Below are 21,549 nucleotides of genomic sequence, written 5' to 3' on the forward strand. Positions count from 1 at the left end.
AGGTGGAAAGCTGACCAACCGCCCCTGAAAACTTGCTTCTGGAATGTAGTCAGATCGCTGGCTTTGGAGCTTGCTCTCTGGAATGCTGGCCAATTACCCTACTCGCTGGAACCCAGGGCCTCAGGCATTCAGCGTTTTTTTGTGGCCCGCCATGGGGTTGCCATCAGTCATCCTTGAGTCGAGCTGGGATCCTCTTTCTTAGGGAGTTCTGTGGGGGTTACTGTGCCCCCTATACAAGTATCTGAGATTTGTTGGATGAATGAATAGTAAATGGTATTTTCATAAGCCACAGGCCTCTTCCTTTATGAAAGGAATCAAACAGGTGTTGTACACGGCTGTTGATAATGGTGACTCTTATAAGATCCTTGAATGTTTAGGAACATTCCAGAAATCCCTGCTTCAGTAACTTAAATACATATGATGTGGTAGATTTGTTCTTTTGAAAGAAAACTCTGTTTTAAATTCAGACAAATGCAAATTGAGGTTCCCTTGTGATTTTTGTTTTGTTCAGTCTTTCAGTTGTGTCCGACTCTTTGCGACCCCGTGGCCTGCAGCATGTCAGGCTTCCCTGTCCTTCACCATCTCCCAGAGTTCGCTCAGACTCATGTCCATTGAGTCATTGATGCCATCCAACCATCTCATCTTCTGTTGTCCCCTTCTCCTCCTGCCTTCAATCCCACATGATTGGAGAAATATTAATAAAATCTGCTGATCAGTCATATCAAGCTATAGCCCACAAGCAGGAGCCTGGCCAGTGCTTGAGGGTAGGCAGGGAACCTCTGCTGGGGTGGGGGACTTCTCTCAGATGTACCCCCACTTGCCAAAGGCCTTCCCAGGCAGCCTCTGGTTTTGTCCCCATGGTGACCTTGACCCAGCCCAGAGGTAGCCAGTTCTACTAACCAGGACTCTGAGGCTCAGATATGTGAAGGGGCTGCCCAAGTGGACTGGGTTCATCACTGCTACAGCAGGTCTCCAGCTTGTCCTGGGATCCTGGAGCTGGGCTTCTCATGAGATGGCCCTTGGACCAGGAGCATCAGCATTACCTGGGAACTTGCAAGAAATCCAGAATCTTAGACCTTACCTCAGGTCTCCTGGCCTAGGAACTTTGGAAGTGGGGCCCTGGAAGCTGTGTCTGGGTGGTCTTTATGCAAAGTCTTTATGCAGAGGGCCTGTCCCAAGCTCTCCCTTGGAATGGGTGGATGGGTGGAGGCAGACTGTATTCCTTGAGGAATATAGTAGATGGAGAAACAAAGACCCAATGAATTGGAGATGGGAGCCATGCAGTCTGTCTTAATGGGAATCAGAGTTTTCACAAACAAGATATTTGATATGGGCTTTGAAGGCTGAATAGGAGTTTGCCATGCAGGGTATTGGGACTGGGTTTGTAGGTAGAGGGAACAGTGCCCATGTGAACAGACAAGCCTAAGCTGTGAGGGGGAGGGTGGAGAGACATCGAGGGCCAGGAGCAACCAAGGTGTAGGTGGTGTTCTTTGGGTTTTATCCTGTCAAAGAGTGGAGCGGTCTGTGCCCCCTGACTTTTTTTTTTTTTTTAAGTAGAGGTAAGGTTTGCTTTTCAAAAGATTGCTCTAGTGGCTCATGATGAACATGGGGCCAGCCACAGATGATGGGTTGGGGGGCACTGCAGAGATCTTTCAGAGAGACGGCAGAGGTCTGCGGCAGTGGGCCCATGGGAGTGACATCCGCCCTTGCTTTCTTTCCAGAGCTGTGAGTCGGGGCACAGCTCTGCAGAGGCAGAGTGAATGGGGGAGGAGCTTTGGGGACTGACGGGGATGAGAGGTGAGAGGGAGCATAGGGGCTTTAGGGCAGACGTGGAGCTTGAGTTGATGTCACGTGGAGACTCCATTCAGCAAGAGGCCAGTGGAGGAGGACGAGGTGGAAGGTCACCTGCCTGTTTTGGAGAGGACCTCGGTTGGCATCCAGGTAATGTGTTCCCTCAGGCAGGTGGAAATATGAACCTGCAAGCAGGGACTTGAGGGGCACCGATATGTGGGGGTGGGAAAAGCTGCAGAGATGGTGATCAGAAAGTAGGCAAAAGGACCAGAGGAGCCAGGGATGGAATTCAGAGTGTATCCACAGGTATGGGGGTAGAGAAGGGGCTTCCAGAAGGGCAGGAAGACCTCAGTGCGTGTTCCTGTTCTTGAAAACACATGTGTGCACGCAGACACACACACATGCCAATAGAAAACAAAATGCTGCTATAGACAAATGTGCACTAAACTGTGTGTTAGGGGCTCTCTTTCTATCGTCCCCACCCTTCCAAGTTGAGACGACCTGGTTTAGTGGGTGTTTCCTCCTTTCAGGGTTAGCCAACTGCAGCTGAGAAATAAGGATTTCAACTGCAAGGTCTTCCCCACAGCTGGTACCTCTGAGTTCTAAGTGCTGGCCATTGTGCGTGGAGCTTTCCACACACTGTCTCATGGCCATTCCTGGCCTGCAGGGGCAGAGCAATGAACTGATGAGAAACCCGAGGGCCCTGTCCCGGGTCACACGATTTTCTAAGTGGCAGAGCTGAGATTCAGGCCTGTTCTAAGTCTGGTCTTTTTAACATCCCAGCCCATCCCCGCCTTTTCTGAAGAGTCACCAGGGAGGGGACAGCAGTGAGACTTAATGCTCGGGCTCAGGGAACAGCTCCGGGAGCCGGAGGAGCATCGGATGAGGAAGGCGGCCCCCCACTTTGTACAGGGAAGAGGGCTGCCTGGGGCCAAGGGCTGTCACCAGGACTTGGGAAGGAACGTGTTTTGGGGTGGAGGGGTGGGTGGGCAGAGGGTTCGGTTTTCAGGACTGGAGATGATGTGTGTTCATTTTACAGGTGAGACCTCGGCAAGGCCATGCTTGGCCTTAAAGAGGGGGCCGACAAGGCTCAGGCCAAGTCCTTTCGTTCCTTAATCCCTATACCTCCTCATCAGGCACCCCTCCCGCTCCCCCATCCCCCTTCCCGCTTGCGGTGATACAAATAACAAAACATTCCACTGAGGAAAAGAGGGAGATTTTCCAGGGTCTCGGTCAGTCAGCAGGGCCAGCTTTTTGATGATGTGGTTTTCCCTGGAACAGCGTGCCCGAGGAAGCCCAGGTTTTGAGAAGGGCCAGCCTCCTCCGCTGTGTCTGGCAGGCGTGTCTCCAGAAGGCAGGAGGCTTGGGGCCTGGACGGCCAGGTGGCCGAGCACATAGGCTCCCCGTCTGTCCAACCTGGGCCGGGGGAGCTCCTCTGACATGACATAGTGCCCGTTTTGGCTTCCTGGGCACTAGATAATCGAATGGCTTATCTCTCTGGGAAATGGTTTTTGAATAGAGGGCTCAAGTTTGAAGTTCTTGCTCAGCCAAAGCTGCCAATATCTGGGGACCTTCTGCAGATGGTTCTGTTTTGATACTTACCTCCTGGTGGTCCAGTGGGGACCTCCTGAGTGTTTTTTTGCTCTAATGTTTGATACACATATTGTGACTGGGAGAAAAAAATCTCGTTTTGTGTCTCTCTTTCTCCCTATTGGAGAGCACTACAATGAATAGTGGAAAACACTGGATCAAGGGATGCTGACAAATTAGGGAGTGGATATTTCTACATTTTGGGTCCAAATATTAGGTGATAATGGTGACTCTTCTATGGTGCTTTTTTAAAGCACTTTGACTATTTATGCATTTATTTTCTCATAGGCAGGAACAAATATCCTTTCTTTTCAGACTCAGAGAGCTCTTTGCCCTGTTCCTCAAAGACAGACCTAAATTATAGGAGGGGTATGCCTAAATATATAATTTTTAATGGTTACCATATTGGAAGCATTAGCCATCATCCCGTCTGATCAGGAGGAATGCGAGCCAGGCTAGAGTTTCTGGAACAGTCAAGCTTCTGTGGCAGAGGCAGCTATTTATTAGTGGTCGTCCTGGCCCCCATGATACCCACAGGGAGAGTGTTAAGTCCTGACGTGAGTCTAGAAGACACCCCGACCGCGGGCTGGAAAGAGGAGACTGCAGCCTGTTTACTTCTCCCGTGTTCCAGGGCTTTGAACTCCTTGAGGCCCCCATTTTTATGTTGGCAGTATTTCTTGAGGTAGAGAACTTTCATCTTTATATTGTGCAGAATATCTCTGTCTTCTTTCCTACCCCGAAGGAACGAGTAGTACCCAGGCCTTATAAGGCCTCCGTTTGATGTCCGGATTTTGTCTTCTGCAAGCCCGTTCTTGTAAAGGCGAAGCTTCGAGGCTGTCGGAGCTGAAAACAGCCAGCTCTGCCTCTGCTCTCTGGCTGTCTGCAGGGCCCCTGTGCCGGGGATCGCAAGGGTGGTCATTTCTGACTCCATGAGGGGGATCCCGGGACCTTGAGATCTTTCTGCAGCTAAGCTTGCATGCCACCTAGATGGAAATTGTGCCGTGGAAAAGCGGGGGCTATGCTCTTCCAAAGTCCCTGTGCTCTAAGACACCACGGGTCACTGAAAAGCGATGCCAGGTGTCTGTCTGTCTGGACCCCGTCCAGCTGGTTAAAAGCACTTTGGCAGTGCCGTGTATGAGAGGCGGTTCTGTATTCCATTCCTATGGACAGAACGCGGGGTATTGGCCAGTTCAAACTTCTTGCCAGGACCAGGGTGTGGCTGCTGCGGGCCATCGTGAAGACCAGAGGGTGAGTCTGGAGCAGACTCTTGCCCGCTGTGTGCCCCGTGGACTGCCACGTTGCGGTGGCATGTGCGGCTCCATCTCGGGTGTCTCTTCTGTCGAGACAGTGGCAGCCCCACCGCACTGACGTTTGCTTCTCTCGTGCAAGGCGGCAGAATGTCTGGAGGGCATCAGGGAACCAAGGCTGGGTTACTGTTCTTGCCCCAGACACGGATGGTGTAGTTCCCAGGGGGACCCCCCGCTGCCCACACCCACTTGTAGGACATCCCTTCCTCTCTCTCCCTTCCCTCCTTGTCTTGCAGAGGGATCTGTTTAGGCGTTTCTTTCTGTTTCTTTCTCCCTTTGGTCCGATTTTTTGGAGGCATGTGTTAAGGGTTTGGATACCTCTGACTTTCTGAGACGGAGAGACCTCTTGGGGGACCCCCTCACCCCACATTCTTGAAGCTGGAGTTTCCCTTCTTAGCTGTGATCATCCTGACCTTTGAAAAGATGCTGGTCCCAAGGAAACCGCAGAAAAGGGTGCATTTGTGAACTGTGACGTGCTTTGTTGTCCCTGTGGCATACGCCGCTCTTTTCTTCCTTAACAGTTGAAACCTGTCATCCGCTCTGCACGAAGCGATTGGACAGGGCAAGATGCGGGTTTCCCATCTGTTCCCTGTTTGCATTTGGGCGCCATTTCAAAAACCACACGGGAAAAGTTTATAGGCAAACATTATAAAAAGTGACAGTCTGAAGTGCTGCTATGGCTGGTTTGGCAGCGTCAAGTGTTACCTGAAATAGCTCCCCATTCCAAACGAGCTCGCTGCTTCGATTGTCTCAAGACGGCCTCCTGATGACACTGGGGAAGAATTCAGCCGGGCGAAGAATTCAGCAGCGAAGTCCCAGAAACCACAGCCTGTTCTGCCTTTTGCAAGACTTCCCCGCCCCTCCCTGGGCTCTGGTCCCCTCCAGCAGGGACTCCTGTCCCCGTGTGGATTTCCTGAGAGGACGTCACACCTCTGCCCCGTTTGGCATCACACCTCTTCCGTTTGCAGTCAGCGGCCCCTTAGTTCTAAATTCCAGTATTTCCCAGGGATCAGGGCTCAGGAGTTTCTTTGGTGTGGGAAGGAGATGGAGCTCCAGCAGGAATCACATGCTGACTATAAGCCGAGGTGGCTGTTACTCAGACTGTTCACTTTTTGGCGAGCTGTGGAGCTGCCCGTCTCTCTCATTTTTTCATATCAGATTAGTCCATTTATTGGAAAGCAGCTGCGTGATAAGATGCCGCTGGCGCTTCTCAAGTGTTTGAAACTCATGGGGAGAAAGTTCAGATGATGCAACCTAAGATGCGCACAACTGAGCTGTCCCCGCTGGTCGTGTGCTCAGCAAGTAGGAACAAGTGCCTCTTCATCCTCCCAGAAAGTAAACTCGGCGCCTTGTTTGTTGAACGCTTTCAGCTACGGTGACGAAGAACGTCCAGCACTGGTGCCAGTGTCCCAGCCTTCTCACTTCGTTGTGGATTGTTGTTTATATTACAAAAGGTATGAAGAGACATTTTCTGTCTGTGGAAGCTTCTGAAAGAGCACTTGCTGTGTAGCCAAGTGGCTTCTGGAACCTTCTCCCGTTGTGTTTTGGTGAGAACAGACGAGGGAAGTGTTGGACTGTGTGCTCCGTGTGATTTCGCCCCCCCTCCGTGTAAAAGAGTAAAAAGTATGCTGCATCACCAGAAAAAAACAAATGCAGGAACTGGTAATATTGCCGTAAAAGCTATCCTTTAAATCTCCCGGGGAATACTCTGCCCGTGTCAACCGTCCTATTTTATAGAGCAGGCGGTGCGGCTTGGTGATGTGACATTGGAAGGTGGTCGCATCAAAGGTAGAGGGGTTGATTGGGTCCCACAGATGCTGCATTACTGCTCTGGGGGGATCTGGCCCATTGTCTCCTCTGAGCACGAGGAGGGCAGTACCACTGTGGCGGTGTTTGTGGAGCACTCGGGAGCACCTACCAGGGAGTCACCTGGAGATGGCAGCCCCAGAAGGGAAGCCAAGCCCCAGAGGCCGCGTGGGAGGGACAGGGAGAGAACTGCCTCCCCTGAGCCAGTCTGGGTCCCTGCTAAGCGTCTGTGTTCTTGGCATCTCGGCCTGGGATGGCTTTGATGCAGGACCGTGCAAGCTGGGCCACGGGAGCTGTTGGGTGGCCAGGGAGGGGCTGGGTGTGTGATTCCATCCCTTCCCACTGTAGGCCCCACTTGCCTGTCCTCCCTGACTCTTTAACCCCTGCTTCCCTCTTCCTCTCTTCCTAGTCATCCACCTAAGATGTGTTTGATGTCCTCCTAGATTACGTGGGAGTATCACAGGATTCTGCTGGGGTTCCCCAAAGATGCCCCAGACCCTCAGATGAGCCTGTTGTGAAATAATCAGCTGGGGAGGGAGGAACACACACTTTCTGAATTCCCCATGGTAGTAGTTAATGGTTTCAGACCTTGAAGGTGGATGGCTTTGTTTTATAAATGAACATCGTCACCCTATTGATGTATTTTGGGGAATTATTTTACTATCCTTGAAGCTGATCATCTCATTGGAAAGCTGGGTGATAGTTTTCACCTGGTTTTCTTGGAAATTAAAAACAGTGTTAGTATCTCAAGTCACCTTATCAGTCCTTTTGAGCTGGGAGCCCATCATTAGTAACATCATTTTATATCTATGGGATATAGCTCAGTTGGTAAAGAATCTGCCTGAAATGCAGGAGACCCTGGTTCTATTCCTGGGTTGGGAAGATCTGCTGGAGGAGGGATAGGCTACCCACTCCAGGATTCTTGGGCTGCCCTGGTTGCTCAGGTGGTAAAGAATCTGCCTGCAATGCGGGAGACCTGGGTTCGATCCCTGGGTTGGAAGATGCCCTGGAGAAGGGAAAGGCTACCCACTCCACTATTCTGGCCTGGAGAATTCCATGGACTACGATCCATGGGGTCGCAAAGAGTTGAACACGACTGAGCGACTTTCACTTTCATAAATCCAGGTAGTCTCTTGACTATCCTCTGAAAAGAGTGGTGCTTGTGATCTTGGTAGTGTCTTCAGCCTTGAAGAGTGACAGTGATGGTGACTGGCCCCAGAAGTTGTGGTTGGAAGATCAGGTTCATATTGGATGGCTCGCTGGATTCTCAAAATAACATTCTGTTTGGGGGCATTCATGAGCTTAAGCAGGAGCAGAGTGCGCTGGGAACTCAGGGTGTCACTTTTTTCTCATGCAGGTTGTTGTTGTTCAGTCTCTAAGTCACGTCCACTCTTTGCAACCCCATGGGCTGTAGCGTACCAGACTCCTTGGTCCTCCACGCACCCCTTTCACTAGCATCTCCTGTGTGTCCGGCCTGAACAGGATGTGGTCTTCTTCCTGCAGCAGCGGATAGTGATGTCTTTTTGGCGATATTGGTCCAGCATCTTAGATACCCTAGGTTTCAGCAAGACTTTGTGGTTTGCCTGTTTGAGATGAAGGAGAGGATCTTAGTGAAAATGCTTTTCTTTGAGAAGTCATAATTCTCCCTTTTGTCTGGAGAGAGATTTTTTGTATCATAACTGTAAGAATCTTGCTTTTCTTTTCTTTTTTTTTTCCTTAGAAAGCAAAAAACTGTCTTAGAGTCTTCCTGTGCCTCCATGAAGTAGTTACATGGCTTTCCCTTATCTGAGGGCCAGGGAGACAGAACAGAGCAGAATGGGCCACATGGGTCCGGGGCTCTCCTTTAAGGGAGGGAAGTGTTGCTGCTCTGTCCAGCTGTTTCCTTGCTCAATCATCTCTTGATGACCAGTTCTGGCTCAGAGGAAAGCAAATTCCACAACATTCTTGGTAACATGCTGATCATGCAATGTTGGTCCTAGTAAATAGCGATTATTTTATAACTCAGGCTGAGGCAGTGTCAATTCATTCTAACATCGTGGGTACTGTTTCTGTAATCAGTTGTGGGAGACCCAGGACTCAAATGACATCTGATCTTGGCTTTGACCAGCTGTAAAAGGGGTGGGCCACGTGGCCTCGAGAGGCTTGTCAATTCCAACGTTGTGTGGCCCTGACCCTAGGATGCAGGAAGTGAGAGATGGTCTGAGATTTGGGGCCAAACTGACTTCTTTGTTCTTCTGCTCTTCCCCTCTTCCCTGCATTTCTCTTCCATACCTTTTCTGCTCAGGATCCAGAGTTCAGTACCTTTTTATTAGTCATTGAATTGAGCAGCATTATGACTTATACAGCCTTAGGAGGCCTCATCTGAGGCCATTCCAACTAAGTTCACAGCAGTACCTTTGAAGCATCATTTTGCCCTTCCCTTCTCTCTAAAGAAGCCTTCTCTGATGATCCTACATGATAGAAGCTGGCGAATTTTCTGTAAAGGGCAAGACTGTTAATATTTTAGGCTCTGCAGGTCACCAGGTCTCTGTTTCAACCACAGGTATGTCAGCTGTCATATCACAGCAGCCCTGGACATTATGTAAGCGGTGAGCATGGCTGTGCACCTGTACAACTTTGTTTACAAAAACAGGTTATGGCTGGCTTTGGCCCCAGGGGCTGTGTGGTTTGCCAACTCCTGTTCTGGAGTCCAGAGCCCGCTTCTCTGGATGTGCCCCTAACATGCTGTATTTCTTCCTCCTAACACTCGGGACCACTCCATAGACTTTATAGTTTTGTAGATTTTATATTTATTATCTGTCACCCCGCTGTAATTAATCACCCACAAGTGCAGGGAGTATTTTTGTTTCTGTTTGCTTCTTGAGCATCCAGGATAAAAGCATGTGGCCCATAGTAGGTGTTCAGTAAAATAATTGTTGAGTGTGAAAAGCATTTGAAATGTAACCTGCTTGTCAGTTGGGGCTTTCTGCCCTTGTTTTGGGGTGTGTTTTTCCAGGTTAAATATGACTTCTGTTTTCTTCCTTTTGCTGTGAATACCCCTTTATGTTCCTTCCCATCCTGTTCAGTGTCTGGGCCCTTCCTGGTGTGGTTGCCTTGGGGGGTGCCCCTCTGGGGAGCCCTGGCCCTCCACAGTGGGTGGTAGTCGGGGGTGGGGGGGGCAGATTTCTAGAACCTGATGCATGTGGCCCTCGCCTGTCCTTGGACCCTGGCACTGAAACATGAAGTAACTGTATTTCAGTCTTATGTGGGACCCTTGTCCAGACCACACTTAAGGACAAAACAATTACCTTGTGATGCTGCCCAGATTTGGAGCCATCCCAGAGCTGGGAAGCTTTGTGCTTCCTGGGCCTGGGACTCCGGGTACCATTCATAGTGCTGTCTGTGAAGGATGAAAGCCAGTTCATGGACTCTTGTGGGTCCCAGCCGGTGGCTCTGGCTGTTCTCCTTAAAGACGCATGGTTCCTTCTCACTCTGTTTGCAGAGGCTAGGTCCTCCTGGGCCTGTTTTGCCCTGCATGTTTGTGGACCGTGTGCGTGCTCAGTCATGTCCGACCCTCGGCCCCATGGACTGTAGCCCAGCAGGCTCCTCTGTCCATGGGATTCTCCAGGCAAGAATACTGGAGTGGGTTGCCATGCCCTCCTTCAGGGCATCTTCCCAACCCAGACTCAGGTCTACTGTGTATCTCCTGCATTGCAGGTGGATTCTTTACCTCTTGAGTCACCGGGTCTTTACCTCTTGAGTCACTGGGACCGTTATCCAATTTGTAACAATCACCTTCCATGTGCCTGCCTGGGGCAGGGGAGGGGCTCTCAAAGAACCGGAGACCTCAGCCCTCCCTCTGGGATCTTGGGCATCTCCTTGGGGGAGTGGACAAGTCCATCAGGAATGTGGCCCATCCCCAGGAGCTGGTGAAGAGGGGAGACCCACTTTGCTCTGGGCCAGGGTGGCTGATGGCAGGCTCTCATCCAGGAAAGCGCGCGTGATCTGGTCGTGAAGGATGGGCGAGGTTCAGTGGGGAGGTGAGGGAGAAAGGAAAAGCTCTAAAGGAGACAAGGCAGAAGAGGGCTGAGGAGGCTGGAACCCGGGCTGTGTGGTAGGGGCTGGGGGTCAGGGAGGGGTCCAGCTCTCCAGATGGAGCACCAGGCCTGCAGCCCTCTGCACCTTCCTTTGGATCCATTTAAGTGCAATTTAAGATCCATTTAAGTGGGCTTCCCTGGTGGCTCAAACAGTAAAGAGTCTGCCCACAATGCAGGAGACCTGGGTTCAATCCCTGGGTGGTGAAGATCCCCTGGAGAAGGAAATGGCACCCCACTCCAGTATTCTTGCCTGGGAAATGCCATGGACAGAGGAGCCTGGCGGGCTACAGTCCATGGGGTCACAAAGAGTTGGACACGACTGAGCGACTACCACACCAAGTGTGATGGGGACCGTGTCTCAGTTCCCTGAGGCGTGTTTTCTCTTTTGGGTTTTGACGTGAAGGCCTCCAGGCTTTTATCATTTTAAGGAAAACAATGTGTCCCAGCTCGGCCAGCACAGAAGTAAGTCTCCCAGACCAGCAGTGTTCTGAGCCTGAGAAACTGAGGCATTTCTTTTTAAGAAGCTCAGATTTGTGATAAAAAGGGAAGTCAGCACACACAAATAGAGAGAGGTGTGTGTGTGTGTGTGTGTGTGTGTGTGTACACAGAGCAGTCATGTGGCATGAAACCATTTGTGAAACACACATTTTTACAAATTAAAAATGCCACAATGCTAGACTTCTTCGGGTGTTGGTGGTAAGCAGGCTTTGGATCAATAATTGACTTTAAACTTGTACAGTGTCCTTGCCAGTTGGGTGTTGGGTTTGTGTTGAATGCTCTACGGTGTGTTGGAGACTCGGTGGGGCAGCTTTCGCTGGGTGCTTCCTCCGGTTGGTTTCAGACACTCCTCTGGTCCTTGTTGAGGGCAGCTTCCTGGGGTACAAGGAGAGGCAGACAGACACCCCTGGGGGCATTTGCGAAAAAAGAAAAATACCATGAACTGCCTCTCCTGGGAGTCAAGGGGCCTCCACTGACCTTTGTTGGACGTTCTCTCCTTTTCCTCTTTTCCCATCTGTCTCCGTCTTCTCTCTCCCGCCTTTCTGCAGAGCCACCAACCAAATACCAAATCTCCCAACCAGAAGTTTACGTGGCTGCGCCCCGGGAGTCGCTAGAGTTGCGCTGCCTGTTGCGAGATGCCGCCATGATCAGTTGGACTAAGGATGGGGTACACTTGGGGCCCAACAATAGGACAGTGCTTATTGGGGAATATTTGCAGATAAAAGGTGCCACGCCTAGAGACTCCGGCCTCTATGCTTGTACTGCTGCTAGGAACGTAGACAGTGAGACTGTCTACTTCATGGTCAATGTCACAGGTGAGTCGGCCTGCCAGCCCTCTGCTTTCTCTTCCCCGTAGTCGTTTTTCTGGGTAAAGTGTTATCAGACCAGTGAAATCCACACTGGGGTCTGCTAATTGGATGCTGGGCACAGAGCTTCACAGTTGGTGATTGATCTGTTTTTGAAGTTCTTCTATGGGACCTGGTATATGAGAGAGGCTGGTCGTTAAAAATGACAGGGTTCTCATGTGCAACGTTACATTTTTAAGACCGCATACTTTCCTATAAGTAAAAAACACATCTTTTTAAAAAAAACTCCTGTACCACCAGCATCCTTGGCGTTTAGAACATAGGATTGAAATTTGGATGCCAAAGATTTCTGCTTCCTTTTGTTAAAATTTGAGTTTCTCTCCTTGACTTTTCTTCCACGTGGCAAGGGGGCACTGCCCAGGTCCCCTTTTGCGACTGAGTTTAAAATTCTTTTTTCAGATTATTAGTAAACAGTCAGAAGACCACAGGGTTAAGTTTTTCTAGGGACTAATTCCTTTTTTGAAGGAGATCCCGAGTGCTGAAAGATTGCGTTGGAAAGAATCTTCAGCTATTACACAATCAGTAAATTTGTTGGGGACTTGAATACGATTTGAAGCTTAAAATCCCATTTCAGTATATCCCATTATATAGCATGTTTAAATAATGTGAAAGCAGAACACGTGAAGAATCATAATCTAGACCAACTGTCATCACGGAGAGAAAATTTAAGCCATTAAAACCATCTTAACTAAACACGATCTCAGACTTTTTTTTTTTTGCCTGGGTTCCTGGGTTGTTGAATTCCCTTTCCAGAAGGTCTGAGCTATAGATGATTGCAACCTTTTGCTTTGCAAAAACACAACCGTGGCTGTGTTCTTTTGAATACAGATGCCATCTCATCTGGGGATGACGAGGACGACGCAGATGGCTCAGAGGATTTTGTCAGTGAGAACAGTAACAGCAAGAGTAAGTAATTGCCGTCTCAGAACGTCCCCGAGAGAGGAGAGCTCGGTGGGAAGTCCTGACGTGTAGCCATCTCCCTGGCGACTCCTCCGGGATGCTGTTGACTACAGTCCCCACCTCTCCACTGTGTCTTCTCTTCCTGACTTTCAAATCTGAGAATAAAGCAGTGTTACTGTACACCCTTCTCTGCTGTTTGTCCTTTCTTATTGTGTCAGTAGCCACTTTCTTTTGAAAGCACTCCTGACTTTTCTTTCCTTGGTTTGCTTTTCCCCTCTGGTTCCTCGCTATCTGGAGATGTAAAGCCAGCAGAATCATATGACATCCTGTCTTCTCCCTGTCGATGTTGCTTGGCCTGACCCAGTGGTTCTCCACTTGGGGGGATTCTCCTCCTTCCGCTTCCCCTGGGGGACACTGGGCAATGTTTGGTTGTCTCACCGAAGGAATGGGGTGATGCTTGTGGCATCAAAGAGGCCAGGGATGCTGCAAGTAAACATTTTTTCAATACACAGGACAACCTTGTAACAAAGAATTTCTTCTCCAGAATGTCGATAGTGCTGAGGTTGCGAAATCTTGGCCTTCTAAGATACTACTGCTTGCTGAGCAGAAATAAGGGAAGCGTGCCTGATATTGCCCGTAGAAAAGGGGAACATCAAAAGCTATTTGCATGTTTAAGGACAGTCAGAGCACTGCCTTAACTGACACTAGGAGGCCTGTATTCGGTGACTGAGAATGTGGGCCTCTCAGAGCTGGGCAGCCTAGGTTCAAATCTTGCTCCAACACTGCGGAATTGGGCAAGTAATTTAACTTCCGTGCCTCAGTTTCTTCATCTGTAAAATGGGAATGATAACAATATCTTTGGGGGCTGTTATGAAGATTAGTGAGTGCATATTTGGACACTGCTCAGAAAAACATTTGCAAGTTTACTCAATAAAGAAGATTAAATACAACAAGCTGTATTTTCCAGTAACATGGCTGGAATATTTCCAAAGTGATCTTACGTCTGTCGTTGGCATTCTTGGCTTAGATGTTATAGTCTTCATTTTCTCAAAAGGATATTAGTCAGTTTAGTAAATTGAAACAAGACCTAAATAATGGGACAATTAGTTATTAAAATAGACCCAGGGCTTTTTCAAGGAAGAAGAGACAATCAATGTTGTTCAGCACCTGGGATAATGTTTTGCTTCAGTGGGGAACTGGATTTGTCTCTGAGTCTCCTAGCAGCATAGGCAAAAAGGGAAATATTTTGGCTTATATTAATTTTCACTCTCTGACAAGAGAAAGCTTGCAGTCTGGACCACTAGCATCATCATTACTTAAGAACTTACTAAAAATGAAGATTCTCAGGGCCCACCCCGGACCGCCAGCTGAATTAGAAACTTTGGAAGTCACTCTGATGCCCAGTAAGTGTGAGAACCACTGGCTTCGGGAGTCACACACACACAGGTCTTCCTCCAATAGAAGTTTACTGTCAGAAGGCTTGTTGGTAAAACAGAGGGTGACAGGGTGAATGACAGTGTCTTCCACTGTGATTTGTACCAGCTTTTTAATGAGGTTGTTCTTATTATCGTGACTTAGTAATAAAACATTGGTAGATTAGATGTCACTCACTGCTTATTATTGGCTCTGGCACGAGAGGCTGTGAGCCTGATGGTGATGAAAAGGGTCTGCTCAGAGCAGGCTTTGCTCTGACTGCTGGTTCAGTCAGTGCCTCCAGCAACCTCTTAAGGTGAAGAGAGGAGTTGTTTGTGTTTTATTGCTTGAGAATCTGTGATTCAATGAACGCAAAGCAGAGCTGCAATTCAGTCATAGGCTTGTTGCCTGTCTAATCACCGTGCCCCTCTGCCAGCTCCCAGGGTGACGTTGGAGGTGGAAGGAGGATGCTCGCAGAGTTGTTGGCAGCTCGAATGTGGTACCCACATGTGGTAGCCATTGCTATTGCCTGGGGCATCAGACTCAGCGAGGTTCTGTCGGCATGCCTGAGACCTGCTTTGTCCTAGTGATCAGCCCCCTGCCTGACAGCATGTTACCCAGAATAGGAAGGAAGTAATAAAATGTAACAGAAGGTATAGGTGATGTAACAAGTAGGCTGAATGAACTACTTCTCTGTCTGATCTCCCTTTCTGATGACTCTCTTTGCATCCCGAACACTACTGCTGACTGCCCAGTGCCCAGATAGTGGGTTGTTCCATTTAATGAATGCCAGCCCACGTTGAGTGAATCTCCGTGCCTTCACCTTGCAACGAGGGTTCGTTGTAATTAGCTCTCGAATGGCACCAGCTTTTCCCTGAAGTGGGTGCTCTGGGGTGATTAAGGACTGGTGTTAGCTGTACCAGGGAGATACTGCTGTCGGGAACTGCCTCTGTTTGGGGCCCGTGAAACATTAGACGCGATTTAAAGTGATAGCAGTTCTTAGCTGGCTGCGTGGCCTCTGCCACCTGTTACTGTGATTAGGCTGGTGTGATTCACAGGTGTGGCCTGGGGCGGCTGAGATTAAGCAGCTGTGGCCGGCGTGGACAGAGGAATGCCACGGCCAGGGTAAAGTGGGGAAGGGGTTGTTGCCATTAAAACAATTTTTTGCCACCTCGAGTGTCAAATGCCTGACCTGATTAATAGGGAAAATTGTAGAAGCACCGAATTCTTTGCATTTTCAGCCACCTGGAAACCACTCATGTGTCCAAATGGATTCCTTCGGTGCCTTCTGATTGTCTGGAAATGCCCCTGGGGTGTGTTTGAAAGTTCCCCTTTAGTGAAGTTAACAAACGATGCTCTAGTGATCCTATGCTGACAGTGATATTTCTGAGCTGCTCCAAGGAGAGTTTTTTGGGGTTTGGTCCACATTAGTTGTCCATCTTCTGACTTGAAAAATAGATGGCAGGTTACTCTGGTTGCTGATACTCTCGTTTATCTAATTCTGGCAGTGCACTCGAAGAAGGCAAGCTTATCTGCCTGGTAGAGTTCTTTTTAGATTCTGTACAGAGTACAGAAAGCACGGTAGTCAAATATAATGGTAAAAGTAACAGTCAAAAATTAAGGCAGGTTTGTTGCGTTTTGGCCATGAAACTGGTATCCGTTAACCTCCAGGTCTGATTTGATGTTTATGGGAGTGTTCTGGTATATCTGAACTTCTACTTCATCCTATGAGACCTAACTCAAAAGTGGGCTCTTCTGTAGATTTCCTTGTTTATACAGGCCGATTGAGTGGCTTTGAGTGTTTGCCTGTTCCATTGTGCAACGTAAGATATCACTTTCGGTATCAGGTAGCATCTTGGACCTGCCTTTCCCCTTAGATTGCTTCTGAAGGGCAATGACTAGCCCAGATATTGAATGAATATTTTGTGGTATCACCATCCTCTTATAATCTCTTTTACGGATCCTATTAAAAACAGAGCGGTGTTCAGGTTTGGTTTGTACGTGAAGAGAATAAGTCAGTGTTTCTCAAAGAGTATCCCTGGGAGCCCTGGTTCCGAATAATCCTCTGCCAAAAATCAGTTGTATTTTGAAACGAATCTGGTGAATATCTCATACCGTAACTCTTTCTCAAAGACTTACAGTGTCTATCAGCCTAATACAAGCTCTGAGAAGTTCTGTAGTAAAACATCTGTTTCTTTTTGTCCATTCCCAGGGTTTTCCAAACTGATTGACCATAAGACCCTTTTTTAAAATATAGCATCTATTAACATCCTGCTGCACGTGCTTTGAAAATCCCTCCAGTGAGCTGATTTGATTGATCTAACCCCCCAACGCCCCACCCCCCCGCTTTTAAGTGAGGTCCTTCCATCACAGATGTGAAGGGCATTCTCCGGTCATATTTTAGCAGCTGACTTGCTGATGACGTCACACTTTACCAGTGCTAGACGGTTCCCTGAGCGGAACAATCCTGTGATGTCATTACAAGCTTGGCTGCCAGGAAATAATGCTGTTACATATGCCCTTTGGTGAAAGAGACTTTCTCTGGACAGAAAGTTGTGATTTCAAATGCTAATTTTTGAAATGCATCCAGGTTGAGGATTTTGAAAGGTTCAAGCTTTATCTTTTAGCTTAGGAAAGCATAACTTAACTAGTCCTTGCCTTCCCTAGGTACTCAGTATCTTAATGGGTTATCTGGCAGCAAATAAGTAGACATGTCTGTCCATTTTTTCAAGGTACTTTTATTACCACCAGCTTGTGTTTAAGTGATTATTGTCTCCGAAGAGCTTGAGACTGACTTCTTGGGAAGAACATGATTGACAGAAGGTTCGGGTTGGCTGCTTAACTAGAGGGAATTGATAGTAAGACAGCTGTATCAAGTGGGAGTGTGGTTCTTACTACTGAGTGAAGAGAGAGAAGATAATTTTCTATTTTGGTTTTATTCTCCTTGAGACCTGCAGCTGTCCATCTTCCATACTAGGGAGAAAGGGGATTTTTTTTTTTTTTTTTTTGAAGTAACGGGAAAATGAAGGTTCTTGGCCTGAGATTCTGAACTTGCATTGATAGACCTACTGATGGTAGCAGATCACAGTCACATTTGCTCTAATTGGGATTGTTCTTTGGTAGAGATGGTCTCTAAGTTGGTAACGCTGGTTTCTTAGTTGTGTTGAAGTTTCCAGGAGTTGAAGAAAATGCATTTTTGAAAAAAGTACATAAGCTGCCTAAAGTTTTTGAAATGCCTTTTCAGTGAAACCTCATCACAAATTGGTTTGGGTGTTTTATTACAGAAGCTAGTGATAATATTCCATCTACTCAGCCAGGTTGAATATCTTTTCTTTCTCAGCCTTCCTCCAGTCCAGCGGTGGTTCTGTTTTGAAGGCAGAGCCTGGAGACCTCCGCGGGCAACTGGTCTCCCAGTAGGGGGTCACTTGCCTGTTTTTTCTAAAGTGTATCTTACTGAATGCCTCGCTGATCAGCAAGTTGTCGTTTTAATGAGACTTCTTAAATAAAGCCCTCCTGCCCCCTACAGTTACACCTTCACTGACATCTTCATACTTTATCAGGTTTGTTTTCTCTTTCTCTATGCAAAACTGAAGTCAGATGAAGCGCAGTCTGTTGCGAGGATGGGGAAGGGCTCTCAGACACATACCCCTTCCCTCAAGGGTCAAAGCATTGAAAAGTCCTGATTAGTGATATTTTTAAAGGCCCTAATTATAGACTTAAGACAGAGGCCTTAATGGGGCTTTAGAGAGTTTGTGAGGCTTAATCTAGGAGCTGAAACAGGCTGTGGGTTTTTTTTTATTATTATTATTTTTACATCAATAAAAATACAGTTGGCAGTCATCAGCGGCCACAGCTCACATAAATCTTGAACTTTTGACTTAATTACCATGGGAGAGTTCAAAGGGCAGCATGGAGTGGTTGAAAGAACACTGCTCGGGGAATTGGAGACTTGGATCTAGCCTCGGCCCAGCCTCTGGCCGTGTGACCTTGATCAAATCACTTAACCTTTCTGAATGACATTGATCATACCAGCCATTGGGCCAGATGGTCAGTGAGGTCTCTTTTGGTACAGCGGTAATATGAGTTCATGTTTTTCCTTTAAACCCCCAGGCTGTATTCTCTCTATTTGGTTTGAGAAAGAGAGAGAGCACCATAAACCTTAGATGTCAGAGTTGAGATACATAAGAGTTTTTGTGGGAACAGGCTCAGCAGTCCATGTTTTCTCCTTAGGTTTAAGTCACAGGGTCAAAACAAAGCCTCTGAACCCACCATTTGCTGACAGAATCCGTATCTGTGTAGGATGTGGACAGATATCTGAAAAGAATGTTAGAACTGGGAAGGGCCTTATCAGAACTTTCAGTTCAACGCCCTCATTTTATAGCTCAGGGTTTTAACAGTTGTCCGTCTGGTGTCCATCCATCCCTTTATCCATCCATCCCTTTATCCACCCATCCATTCAATAAACACTTGAGTGCCTGCCCCATTGTCTGAAGATGACTTAAGCTGTACCCTCCAGGTGATCCACTCTTACTGGTCAGCAGACATTGAAAGGAATGTATTTCAGTATAGAAACACCCTGGACGTGGAAACATACACGTAACCGAGAAAATGGTGGCCCAGAGAAGGAGTAGGGGATCTTTATTGGTGGGATGAAGGGGGTTAAGAAAGGCAGTGTGCAGGGAACTTTGAGGGACATTTCTGTGGGGTTATGAATCTGCTTCACCAGACAACGTGTTATGAGGCTTCTGCTGTATTAAAATTTTACTTCCTTGGCATCGTTACTAACATACAATGTCTGTTTCAGTGTAGAAGATGATAATGAGTAGGTATGCCTTGAGGATGAGGTTGTACTTATTTATTTTGGCTGGGTCTGACTGTCCCTTTAACTTGGTCATTATTAGTTTTTAATGACTAGGAGAATGTCATGCTTTTGCTACATGCTACATCAGAAGGTTTGAGCATGTCAGAGCAGAAAGGGCCATACCTATGTCTAGGTCAGCTTATTTGCTTCTGATTTAAGTATGATCCATATTTATGTCATCAGGGGTTTTTACCACAGTTCCTTCTCTATTAAATAGATCGCTAAGATTATACCAGGGAAGGTTTACAAAGTGGATACCATACCCTTCTTTCAGGCAACATGATGTGGCCTTGGCCATCGAGATTGAGTGCCTACTGAGTGCTAGAGTCTTCTCTGCCTTTGTAGGTCATTAATTCGTTAAGTGAGTTCCTCCTGCAAATGAAAGTTGTTCATGCTGTTTGCAGCCTTGGGATGGAAGAGGCCTCCTTAGGTAGAGGAGCTTTCTCATGGGCCTGGTCCCTGCTTCTCTCCAGCTGCGTTGTAGTTTATGGAGTGGGGGCCCTGGCATTCCCACCTGTCCACACCGCACATATAGCGGGAAACGCTGAAGACAGGAAGAGTTTGCAGAGGACACTAATGTTGGAAACGCAGCGGAGCTTTTCCTGCAGTGTAATTATTTTTCTAGACCTTCCAGATTCTTCAAGTTTTGCAAAGCTAGTTTATTTCAGAAAGAGCCATTGTAAAAGACTAAAATAGCCCCTCCCCTCCAGCATCACACTTGTAATAAAATCTGTGAGCTGGACACCTTGAAGGAAAGCCTCGTCACAAAAGCACATAATGCCTGTGTGATGTTATCACCCAGGGTGGGGTCGGATGGGGGTTGGTGGTGACCCATCGCTCCTACTCAGGGAACCTGGAAACCTTGGCCCTTTCTGTTGAGTCAAGCTTTACAGTTCCTCAGGGAGAGCAGATGTCGTGAATTCAGGTTTCCAGTGATGGTCATGTAGATGATTGGCTTCTACTTTGTTGATTAGATTTCATGGTGCCCCGCTCACCTGTGATCTCTGAGCCTTTAGAAGAGAAACATGGCCCTGTGTCTGTTTTGCACAAGCAGGTTTTATAGGTGCAGTTTTGATGATTGAAATTTCACCCCAGGAAAGTGGCTACCTGCCAGAAATTCCAGCAAAATTCTTTCACTCTTGTCCTTAAATCATTACTCCGGCGCCAAGTAAAAGGTGCCCGTTGCCAGTGTACTGTTGCCACAGGCTACAGCCATCGGCGCCCGTGTGGTGTGGGTGATCCCCGGGCAGGTTGCAGGCTCACCCACAGCTTAGCCCTATGAGAGAGGAACAGAGCAATTTTCCTAGTGCCTAAAGCTCAGTCTGCTTTTTAACTCAGGGAACACGGAAACCGTGCCTAATGGTACACAGCATGTATCTGTTGATTTCTTTTATATAAAAAAAAAAAAAAGAAAAGGCATTCCATAGGATCGGGGCAGCTGTAATTGATGGTATCTGAAAGAGTGACTCCATTAATATTTAGCTAATTCATATAAATAGGCTATTGTGTTTACTTAAACAGATGACATGAATGCAGACACCTGACAGCGTGAGGTATGCCTTTCATTTGGGTCAGCTTTGTGAAAGTCTTTGTGTAGCGACAAAGCTCATTATTTATTTTGTGCTCTAATGCTTTCTTTCTCAGTGGTTGTGGATGGGCTTTGCTCAGTAGAAGCTTTTCAAATGAAAGATGATTGAAATTGTTTTGGGGTATGCCAGGCCCTGGGAGACCTGTGATAAATAGAAATTGAGTACTCCTTGGGGACCCCCTCCAAAGAATAGGTGTGTTTATGGGCGTTTGACACCCCAAGTCAAGTGGCTACCAAGTTGCCTGCTCATTACAGAAGCAACTGGATGCAGAGGCGAGAACGAGGCTCTGGGCTTTCTGCCCTGGCTCCCTACCCACCCTCCCCTGGCCCTTCTCTCTCTGGAACACAGACCGACAAGTTCTGCCTCACTGGCTCTGCCTTAGCATCATGTCCATACCAGCCATACCTCCCCACCCCACCACCCTCCACCGTGACACTTAGATAAGCAGGTAAAGAAGACACAGCATGTTCCTGTTAAGAAACCCTAACTCCACCTTTTATAAGCAGGTTTCAATAGCAAGAGTGAGGCAAAGAGGGGTGGGCGTTCTGGATGCAGTTGTTCCACTTCCTCTGTCTACCACGACAGCCTGGTTGTTAAGTGAAGGGCATCGGTAACCTGCCAGGAATGCGCTGTGGCATCCACAGAATAGAAGAGAAAACTTCTAAATCACACTGGACACAAAGCCACACTTCCTAACCCCACACTGACTCTGGTTTGTGGGAGGTGTGAACTGTTGCTCAGTCTAACCCTTGTAAGCAGTTATGGATCAGTCTTCTAGAATTTCAGTGTTCTAGAATGTTCTTGGATGTTGCAGGCCCTGTTGATGGATGTTTTGGGCAGGGGATACGGGGG

General features: G+C 47.9%; 1 protein-coding gene across 10 annotated transcripts in view; it reads left to right on the top strand.

Annotated features, from left to right (window-relative positions):
- The window catches only part of FGFR2 (fibroblast growth factor receptor 2), a 101,833-nt gene that overhangs the window by 12,716 nt on the left and 67,568 nt on the right, over window positions 1-21,549 (top strand). For 4 of the 10 annotated variants that reach the window (XM_081534632.1, XM_081534637.1, XM_081534676.1 and 1 more), the window contains exons 2-3: window positions 11,617-11,883; window positions 12,763-12,840. The exons of 2 other annotated variants lie outside the window; for them this stretch is intronic. In XM_081534632.1, the coding sequence (XP_081390758.1) occupies window positions 11,617-11,883; window positions 12,763-12,840 (345 nt within the window). Of the gene's footprint in view, window positions 1-11,616; window positions 11,884-12,762; window positions 12,841-19,954; window positions 21,146-21,549 lie in introns of those variants that run through there. 4 more of the 10 variants (XM_081534669.1, XM_081534659.1, XM_081534707.1 and 1 more) reach the window with 2 other exon arrangements.

Source organism: Giraffa tippelskirchi, chromosome 2 (genome assembly GCF_054371585.1).
Source record: "Giraffa tippelskirchi isolate mGirTip1 chromosome 2, T2T-mGirTip1v1.2.pri, whole genome shotgun sequence".
Taxonomy (NCBI): Eukaryota; Metazoa; Chordata; class Mammalia; order Artiodactyla; family Giraffidae; genus Giraffa; species Giraffa tippelskirchi.